The 10,247-nt window shown below is 56.0% G+C and overlaps 1 protein-coding gene across 1 annotated transcript; it reads right to left on the bottom strand.

The window, feature by feature from the left end:
- Positions 1-1,431: 1,431 nt before the first annotated feature.
- NPTX2 (neuronal pentraxin 2) lies at positions 1,432-9,605 on the bottom strand. The gene is made up of 5 exons (XM_049788650.1): positions 9,130-9,605; positions 7,470-7,686; positions 4,176-4,420; positions 3,022-3,201; positions 1,432-2,457 (listed from the first exon to the last, which is right to left on the bottom strand). Exons 1-5 carry the CDS (start codon positions 9,553-9,555, stop codon positions 2,230-2,232), a joined length of 1,296 nt encoding a protein of 431 aa, XP_049644607.1. The 5' UTR covers positions 9,556-9,605; the 3' UTR covers positions 1,432-2,229.
- Between the last annotated feature and the right edge of the window lie 642 nt (positions 9,606-10,247).

Consider the following 10,247-nt stretch of genomic DNA (forward strand, 5'->3'; position numbering starts at 1 on the left):
GAGGATGCTGCAGGACCCCACCTTCCCCAGCCACAGCCACATGGTCTTAGGCTGCCTTTACTTAGCTGCATCCATGGTTTTCGATGCATCACTGATCACACAGCGAGTTTCCATGGCAGCCTTTGACCACCTCGGGGCTTCTGCCTACACCTTCTGGGGCACCTAGATCCCTAGTGATTTTTTTTTTCCTTTTTTTTGTAACCTCTAGACAATTTAATTCTTGGTTGGAGGTGTGAGAAGAGGGATTTTCTTCCAATAGGAGGCACAAGGAGGGCTGGGAAGAGAGGATCCCACTATCTACCTTCCTGGCCTTACCTGGGTGCCTGGTGTTGTCAGCATGAAGACTCGTGGTTCTGCACTTGGCTTTAACATGTGGGTCTACAAGGCAGGGGAATGGTCCAAAGTGATACTGAAGTTAGACCCAAGTTTTCTTGTTATTCAATGGTCTTAGATTTAATTGGGAGTGGCTCCCAAACAGTGCTCAGCTGGTTCCTCCCAGATATACTCAGACAACTGGGTGGCAGTTCAGTGCTGCTTGGCACTAAGGCATAGTGGGTACCCTCCAGGGTCATACTGTGGGTGCCTGGGGCCTCCAGGACCACACCTGAGGGTGCCCAGGAAGCTGTGTGGTACTGTGGTTCTGATCCAGGTTGGGAACATGCCAGGCCCTAAGCCCTGTATTACCTACAAGGATCTGACATCAGGGGTCATGGCTCCAGACGTCACCACCAGCTCAAGTCACAGCATCTGAGACATTGATCCTGGGGCAGGGACAAGCAGCTGTCTTCCCTGCAGCTGCCACAAACGTGGGCCAGAGCCACAGGAAAACAAGGAGGGTGTTGGCCTTGCACACAGCTGTCCCAGGTTCCATTCTCAGCATCCCATAGGGTTCTCTGAGCACTGCCAGGAGTGATTCCTGAGTGCAGAGCCAAGGGTAAGCCCTGACCATCGCTGAGTGCTCCAAAATGAAACCAAATAAACTTATGAAAATGGCTTGCAGCACCACACTGTCCCTTGTGCAGATGGAGTGGAGAATGGTCATACCTGTGAGGTCGGTTAGGAACATAGGAGACAGCTCAGAGAGAACCAGTCCGGGTCTAAGCCACAGTACCACATGGCTATGGACAACAATGGTTCCCCCCATTCTGTCCTTCCCCAGTGCAACCCAGAATTCACTGCACAACTGACATGCCTGGGGCTGACCCTTTGGGTCATTAGGATTAAGAAGCCTGGCAGGGCACACACTGTGGAGTAGAGAGGTGCTCCCTCCAAGGCTGCTCAGGCAGCAAAGATGGCAGACTAACAAGTGAGTGGCTGGCTAAAATGGGGGCATACACCCCAACCCCCCACTCCCAGAGTCACCACGCAGACCTGGGATCCATTGCAGCTTGGCCCGCCCCCTTCCCAGATACTAGAGCTCTGAAGCACCAACACTTCCAGGGCAACTTTAATCCAAACTTTTTCCCCCTTGCAGGCTTTTGGGGGCACACATGATGAGAGGGGCAGGCAACTAGAGTTCTGCCCATGAGGCATGCACAGATGTGCACTTGGAATGTGTATGAAAAATAAAATATATAATATTCTGCATTATAAACTTTGCCCGCCAAGTTCCTTCCTCTGGGTCTCCTCCTACCCCATACCCTCACTGAGCATCGAGGATCAGCTCCAGGGAAGTGCAGGGAGAGACAGAGAGATGGAGAGACAGAGAGATGAAAAATGGAGAGATGCCAGCAGGGACCTGCCTTGGGACCAGGCAGGAAAGAGGACAGAGCTGTGGCGGGACATTTGGCACCGTTGAGAAGAGGCTTTGGCAAAGCCAGACACCGCAAAGGCTCCTGAGCTTCAGGAGTAAAGCCGGTGGTCAGTGTGGCCGAGATGGGGAACCCTGCGAGGCCCCAACCAGCATCTCCCAGGAACCACACACTCCCCAGCTCAGGAGTTCCTGGGAAGGAAAGTGTCAGCTGTGGGTGAGGCCTTGCGTGCTGGGAGACAGAGGGATACACTGCACATGGGGGACATGGCCGTACGGGGCAGCAGGATGGCTGCAAAGCCTTTGAGATTGCAAGAGGGAGCACATGAGACATAAGGGATGGCAAGGACGAGCAGGACAGGATCACTGTCAGGGGTGCAGGTTCAGGGCTCTCCAACACCCGCACTCCTGGGAGATTGGGGAAGGAGCAAAGAAGCAAGGGACACACGGCACTCAGCCCCTCTGCTCAGGAGGGGCAGCTACAGGTCCAGCAGTCGCTCTTCACATGTCTCCACGGGCCATTTGGATGCACCCCCGAACACGTCCACATTGTTGTCCACCCAGGGGATGACGTTGCCAGGCATGTCGCTGGAGCAGTTGGCGATGGCTGCGATCTCCCGGGCACGTAGGACACGGTCCCAGAGGTTGAACTGGCTCAGCTCCCCGACAAACGCCTGTGTGGCATCAAACCTGCCCCCCACGGTGTCCTGCAAGAGACAGCAGAGGTGTCAGGCCAGGCCCCTGCAGCTGCCGACCTCTCTGGGCTCGGCTCACTCATTGGGGGTCTGGAGACTCTTGGGACTCGCCCACCACCTCCATACTAATCCCACTCTTGGCGAGTGCAAGTTTCAGAGGCAGCTTTGCTCAGACCCCCCAATAACAACAACCAAAGGATTTCCTGGCCCAGCCCACTTCTGGGGCTGCAACAGGGAAATGAGGGGGACAGAGACCTGCAGGAGCCCCCCATGTATTATTAGCAAATCTCCCAGTAAACTTAGCACCCACTTGCCATTGGGGGAGCAGCTATGGGTTACCCCAGACTCTCTCTTGTCTCCCCATGGCCAATATCCCCTAAGACTGGCCATGTATCCTACTGAGGACAGAGTCCAGACCCCAAGCCGGCAGCCATGGGAGGAGCTGCTCAGCCCTGTACCCCAAGTCAATGCTGCACCAAGAGGAGGACCCTGAAACTTGGAGGTATTGGGGCCCCTCACTCTTGGGCCCAGCTGGGAGGGGTACAGAAATTGAGGGGTCCTGAAAAAGGCACCCACCTGCTCCTGCCCAAGCACTAGCACGCCCCCCGGCTTGATGGGATGCCAGGGTGCCAGGTTCTCCCCGGATCCCAGCTTCTCGCCATCCTGGAAGGCCTCCCAGAGCCCATCCCGTGTCGTCCAGGTGATGCAGACATGGTGCCACTTGCCATCGCTGACGAAAAGGGGCAGTTGAGCCACCTACATGGGGGACAGGTGCAGGTGAGGTCCACAGAAGTCAGAGCAGGGACCCTCCTTGTGTGCCTATCTCTGCAGGTGGGAGGTTCAGGTGCCAAATATGCAGGGGAATGGTGGGGCAGGGACTGATGAAAGAACTGGAGAATCTGTCCCAGAGAGGCCCAGGGAGGAGGACAAGTCAGACACCATTGTGACCCTCAGCTTGGGTAGCTTCCAGAAAAGGACTGAGAGGGAAGCCAGGCCTGGCCTCAACATTAGATCCAGGCCCTGCTCCAGCCTGACCCCCAGGAGGAAGGCACACCCCACAGAATAGGGACAGGCCCTTCTTGCAGCACTTTGAGTCCCCTGAGGTGCTCCTACACCTGCCCTTGTCACCAGCAGCTCCTAGCAATGGCACCAGCCTCCTGGGATCATGCTGTTTACTAGCATCTAAGCTGGGATGCAAACCAGGCTGGACCAGTTCTGAGTGTCCCAGAATGGCACAGAGGAACACACATCTCAATAGGGTGCACTGGGGCGGGCTCTGGATTTGGGAATGAAGTTCCTTGACTGGGATGTGGGGGATTTCCAGATGCTTAGAGCCAGAAAACACTCTAACTTAGCAGGGTTTGTCTCGGACAGGGGCATGGCAGATGGGGGTAAAGGCAAGGCAGATCAGGGTGGCTGATGGAACAGTCTGAGCTGTGGTGAGTGCACAGTGGTCTACAAGTTGCTGCTGGAAGGTGCATATGTCATGACACAAGACTCTCATCTCACCCCCAAAATCCCCCAGAGAGCTGCATCTGTATTAGCACTGATGGAAAGAGATGCAAGGAACAGAGGGACTGTCAGGGCTGTGGCCAGACCTCTCTCCTCGCATCCTCAGCCATCCCTGTGCCCAACCCCAAAAGCCGCTTCCTGGCTAGTTTCACAGCCTGGACCTCCTGATCCCCCCCCCCCCCCCGATTCCTTATCAGCTGCCCCTGCAGCAGACGTACCTTGTCATTGATGAGCAGCTCGATGGGGTTGTTGCCCCACTCAATCAGCACGATCTCATTGGTTTGCCCGGGCACTGCATAGGAGAAGGGGGTGCCGATGCCCGGCGAGGCGCTGGAGCGCAGCCACAGGCAGACGGTGAAAGCATATAGCTCAGGCAATGTCTTCCGGACCTTGCCGTACAGGTAGTTGGTGCGCAGGGGTAGGGACACCTTGAAGGCGTCCGGGGACTTGAAGGCACTGTTGCCTGCACAGGGGGAAGAAGGGGTGCACTGTGAGTGCCCACCAGTTCCTGGGACCTGGGACCCTCCCTGAATCAGACCTCACTGGGTCCTGAGCAACCTTGGAAAAGGTTCCATCCCCTCTGTCAGTCCAGCTCAGTCCACACACCAGACTTTGCCAGGGAAGGGAGGGTAGGTACCTCACTCGAATCTTCCACAATTGCCTCATTGTGCATGTGTGTGTATGTGTGTGAATGTTTGTATGTGTGCATATGTGTATATGTGTGTGTTCGGGGACACACTTAGAGGTACCCATGGCTTTCTCCTGCCTTTGTACTCATGATAACCCTTGGTGATGCTGGGGATCAAAGTTGAGCTGGTCACGGGCACTGAGCTATCTCTCCAGCACCCCATTCTAGACCTCGTTTACTCCAGGGCCAGGGTGTCTCATGAAGTGAGTCAGCATCTCCCAACCCAACAGTCTCTGTCCTTTTCTCCCCAATCTGCAGTCCAAGGGCCTTTTTCCCCAAATGAACCCCAGGTTTATTTTCTGTCCTCACAATACACTCCTGGACATGATGTTCAGGAAGGCCCAGGAAGCTCCTTTATCCCTGGAACAGGCTGCAGAAAGACCCTACAGGGGTCTACCCTCTGCTTCTAGTACAGCCTTAATTGAACCCCCAGACCATAGGATCCTGCAACGGTGGGACCACCCCACTCTGTGGGGAAGCTTAATGAGGAGGCTGGGTTGGGTAGAAATGGGGGGAGGGTCTCACCCCTCATTAGTGCTGTAAGAACTAAGCTTTCATTAGCTGAGAGAAACTGAAACCCTCAATGTCCCTCTCCTACCCTCTGCAAAAGTGGAATACCAAGATAGAGAATGGAAACACTGGTGCTTCAGGGGCTCCCTATAGTTCAGCACCCACAATACATTCAGCTTGGAGTCAAGAGATGGGCCTCACTCATCAGGGATGGGAGGGTAAGGAGGCCTAGCCCCACTCACCCAGTACCCTTTCTGTCAGACATCTGGGGGCCTAAGGGACACTGAACTCAAAACAAGGAAAAATGGGGGCCAGAGAGATAGCACAGCAGTAAGGCATTTCTCTTGCACGCAGCCGATTCAGGACAGTGGTTCAAATCCCGAGATCCCATATGGTCCCCCGAGCCTGCCAGGAGCAATTTTTTGTTGTTGTTTGTTTTTTTTTTTTTGTTTTTGGGTCACACCTGGCAGCACTCAGGGGTTACTCCTGGCTCTATGCTCAGAAATCACTCCTGGCAGGCTCAGGGGATTCGAACTACCGATCTTCTGCATGAAAGGCAAATGCCTTACCTCCATGCTATCCCTCCAGCCCCAAGGAGCAATTTCTTAGTGCAAAGCCAAAGATAATCCCTGAGCACTGCCGATGTGACCCCAAAAAACAAACAAACAAAAATCAAGGAAAAATGAAAAGGCCTGACCCATGACTGCAGGGGAAGGAACCTACAAGGGGCAGGCCTATGCAGGCCAAGCCCACAAAAGACAAGGCCTTCTTTTTGCCTGACCAAAAAGTATGGCTGTGGATTATGGAGGGGGCAGTGGGGCCCAGAGGAGGTGGAGCCTGCAGGGGAAGAGCCTATGAAGGACACGCCTACAGGGTGGGTCTTCTCTCTGCTTATACACTTCTCCCCATTTCTCCAAGCAGGGATGGACCAGCAGCTGACCAGCAAGTGTGGCCACATAGAGCACTGCCAAACCCACAGCTGAACTGTGGGTACTGAGTTCTCTTTCTCAGGCCTGCCAGCCCTGTGAGTGAGGCCCTGCTGGGCTCCCTGAACTCTCTCACTGAGTAGGACCAGACCAAGGACCTCACAGTCCACATTTGGCCAGAAGATGTGGCCACTGGGGACCCTGAACCTAACAGCTCACCAGCTACCTCTAATGCATAGAGACATGGGAATTGAGAGCTGACCTATTCCAAAATTGGTCCTCGACAGGGCAGAATGCCACTTAGGTGACCCCTCAGGAATGAGCATGCACTCATTTGGGGGTTCTGGGGCACTCACTCATGGGAGGGACAATGGCAGCTGCAGAAATCAAGTGACTTCTCTACCATGGTTTAGAGATGCTGCAGAGATAGTACCCAGAGCAGAACTGAGCGAGGCACTCAGGCCTCCTCCCCCTGAGATGTGAGGGGCAGAGTATGGGAGCGGGGCACAGATCTGGGCTGGTGGGCACCATCCTGAGGGCCCCACAAGGGAAGTGATTGCACAGAATGAGCTGGAGGATAGTCCCAAAGTGGATGCTCCTGGGGTGATCCCTCATGAAGGAGCTGGGAAGGGGCATGTGAAACTAGGTTGAGAGCTGGAAGGAAATGAAAGGGAAGGGAAGGAAATGCAGGAAGGAATGAGGAGGGTTGGTTTGAGGCACTGATTCTGTGACCAGCTGCCCCCCCATCCCATCCCCACTCCTTAATCAGTCCGAGCATGTCTGCACATTTTCTGGGGGGCTCTCACACTCACTCAACAGGTTTCCATCCACCCTCTCCTAGAACACATTCCCCCCCATACCCACCCATCCAATCCTAAAGCATGTGCCCCCATACCCACCCACCCCCTTTTAGAGTGCCTGAATTCCATGGGCAGTGCCCTAACACTAGGCAACAGGTCCCCTGACTCAGGCACGACATAGCTCCCCCTTCCCTCTACCTCATGTCTCCATATTTGCTAACAACAGTGACAGACAGAACTGGGTCATCCCGACAGACTCCTGAGACTCTGAAAGGATGGGGGCCCAACCAGGTGTGGGGAGAAAAAATAAGATACCCCCACCCCTGGAAACAATGATAGGCTGAGGCAACAGCTCAAGGAAGAGACAGTAATGGGGAGCAGGGTATGGGGGCCACTTGGTTTCCAGGACAGGTATTGTGCAAGGGGAGAGACTCAAGCACAACCCTGAGAAGTGAAAGCACAGCTTGGTGCCAAAAGGTAGGACTCCAGTAGCCACCTGTCCCCCCTGGGTCTGCGTGTGGCCACACTGCTGGGACTGGGCAAATGGAGGCCACTGAAGACCACTAAGCATAACTGAAGACCACTGACCACGCTCGAGCTCCAGGACCCGCTGCAGCAGTGCGCCCAGAGCATTCTCTGTCTTCAGCCTGTGTGCTGCCGTCTCATTATGCAGCAGCAACTTCTCGTCCTCCAGCTCTGCCACCTTGCTCAGCAGTTGCCTCTCCAGCTCGCCCAGCCGCTGCTGGAGCACCTCTCGGAACTCCCCAGGCAGTGGGGTGCTGGACGTGTTGGCCCGGAGCTGGTTCTGTGGATAATGGAGAGGAGGGAGAAATAGCGAGGCTGTTTTTTTTTTTTTAAAGGGAGTGATCATGCAAAGGTGCCCCCCACACTCCGAGGCTGCTGGGAGAAGCTTCTATAAAGCCAAAGCTGGGTGTGTTGGATAGTGCCTATCTGGGCGCCTCTGCTCTGCGGGGGATGTGGACAGGATTTCCGAGTCAAAGGGGAATTACTATGCGACAACGTTGGAAACTTATGACTCTCATTTCTCCCCTCCAAAAGCTGCTGCCTTTCTCCCCTTACTGAAGAGTGAAGAAACCAACACTTACCATTCCCAGGAGGAAGAGAAAAATAAAAAAAATAAAAATCCAGGATTTAAAGGGACAAAGAAGAGTTACAGATCCACCCCCAGGGCCAGAATGTCACAAAAGGAAATCACTGAGATTGCAGGGATGTTAGCAGGAAAACAAGACCTCTGAATCTTGTCTGTCTGGAAATCACAGGAATCTTGGCTTTGAATATTTCCCAGTACCCTCTGGGCTCTTTTGTACCTCTTTCCCTCTGTGGGTTCTGGGATGGGGGTGATTAGGGTAGTCTCTCTATCCAGGCTCTCATCCTAGGCAGGCTGTGTTCCCCCATTGTGCCTCATTCTCAAATGCAAACAGTGGGCTTGGCAGTGGATTCTCTGCAAGGGTTAAGTCAGAGAATTTGCTGGTGCAGACTTCCTGCCGGAGAATGAGAGCTGTAGCTTATCAGGATGAGCCTGGGAAATAACTCGACTTGGCCAGGGTACCTTGGAAGACCCTCAAATACCTGCCACTGAAACCGACTTTCGCTAACAGGTTCTTCGAGACATTTCTTCAGCCAAGACGGCAAACCCTCCTTCCCTTACTACGTAGGGATGGAAAATGCAAGTGAGATTTGATTCCCAAAGTTCCAAACAGCAAACAGCTGTGTGTGTGTGTGTTCTCTCTCTCTCTCTCTCTCTCTCTCTCTCTCTCTCTCTCTCTCTCTCTCTCTCTCTCTCTCTCTCTCTCTCTCTCTCTCTCTCTCTCTCTCTCTCCCCCACCCCCACCCCAACGGCCCAAGAAGGGTCTCTGAAGTTAGCGAAGGTTCCTTCATGGCAGTGATCGGTCATATGCATCCCCCAGGTGGTCCCTGAGCACCCTGGTCCAGCGGGACCTGATTTATAAAAGGCGACACTGGACGCCTCGAATCACTGCCACCTGGGGAGAACGTCTACTCGGGCAATTTGGAGATGTACAAAAACCAGGAGAAGGCTGGGTCCCATAGGCCACAGGGGGGTCCTTTAACCCTTTCTTTCTTTCTTTCTTTCTTTTTTTTACACAAGGGGGAATCGAAGAGAACTAAGCTGAAAGCGAGTCGGGGTGGGAGGCAACCAGTTAGTTCCTGGAGCGGAATGGAGAAGCCTTGTCCCCACGATCAGACAGACTCCGCGCACCCCACTTACCTCGAGGCGCTCCAGGCGGTCTTTGAGGGTCTGGAGCGAGCGGCCGAGCTGTTCCACGACGTGAGCCGGATCCCGGGGCAGGTCGCCCATGGTGTCTTTGCCCGAGGCTGACGCTCTGGTGCCCGCCAGCCCCTCGCAGCGCGCCAGCTTGCCGGAGAGCTCGCGGATGGCATCGCGCTGGGCGCCCAGGGTCTCCTTCTGCTGCACGACGGTCTCGCGCAGTTGCAGCACCGCGGCCCGCAGCTCGTCCTCGGGGCTCAGCGCGCCGCCTTGCATGGGCATCGCGGGCAGCGGGCAGCCGGCGCGCGCCGCCTCGGGGGGCAACGCGGTGCACACGAAGTGACTGCCCAGCGGCGGCGGCGCCGGGTCGTCCTGAGCCCCCGCGGCCAGGGCGAGCGCCAAGCCGGCGGCCAGCAGAGCCAGCATCCCGCCGCGGGCCGCGCTCACTTCTTCACTTCTGCATGGGCAGGCGGCCGGCCGGGAGCTGTCGGGGCTCGAGGGCGGAGGAGCGAGAGCCTGAGCCGCGCCGGTGCCAACAGCCCCGCGCGCGCGCCCCGCGCCCCTTCGCCAGGCCACTCTGGTCCGTGCGCCCCGCGCGCCCTTTCTTAAGCTGGGGGAGCGGGACCGGCCGGCGCGCCGCGAGCTCAGATTGGTCTTGCCGGGCGCGCGTCACTGCAGGAGGTGGAGCGACTTCTCTTGGCTCGCGGGAGGGCGCGTGGGCTGGATGGAGGAGCCCCGGGCGTGCTGTGCTGCGCTGCTTGCTGCAAGCTATTGGGGGGGCTTACCCCCGGGAAGAGAGGACTGAAGGCAACCCCCTTCTGGGGTGGCTCGGTCGGCGTGTTCAAGAGCTCTTTAGACCCACTCTTAACAGTCTTAGGGTTGAAGAACAGAAGGAGCCACACACCCCCCATTGGTGCCTGGACGTAGATGTTGGGGGGAAACCTCATCTCCACTCCGTGGGGGCTGCCGAGCTGGAGGCGCAAGCTCGGGGGCGGTTAGTTGACGCACGCTCTTCTTCGCAAGTAAGGCCGGTGAGGAGAAAGCCCAGGAGGGACTCACCCCAGGGCTGCCGTCATTTGGGTGTCCTGCCCACCCCCAGGACCCTGGCGCAATCGGTT

Source organism: Suncus etruscus, chromosome 15 (genome assembly GCF_024139225.1).
Source record: "Suncus etruscus isolate mSunEtr1 chromosome 15, mSunEtr1.pri.cur, whole genome shotgun sequence".
NCBI classification, from domain to species: Eukaryota; Metazoa; Chordata; class Mammalia; order Eulipotyphla; family Soricidae; genus Suncus; species Suncus etruscus.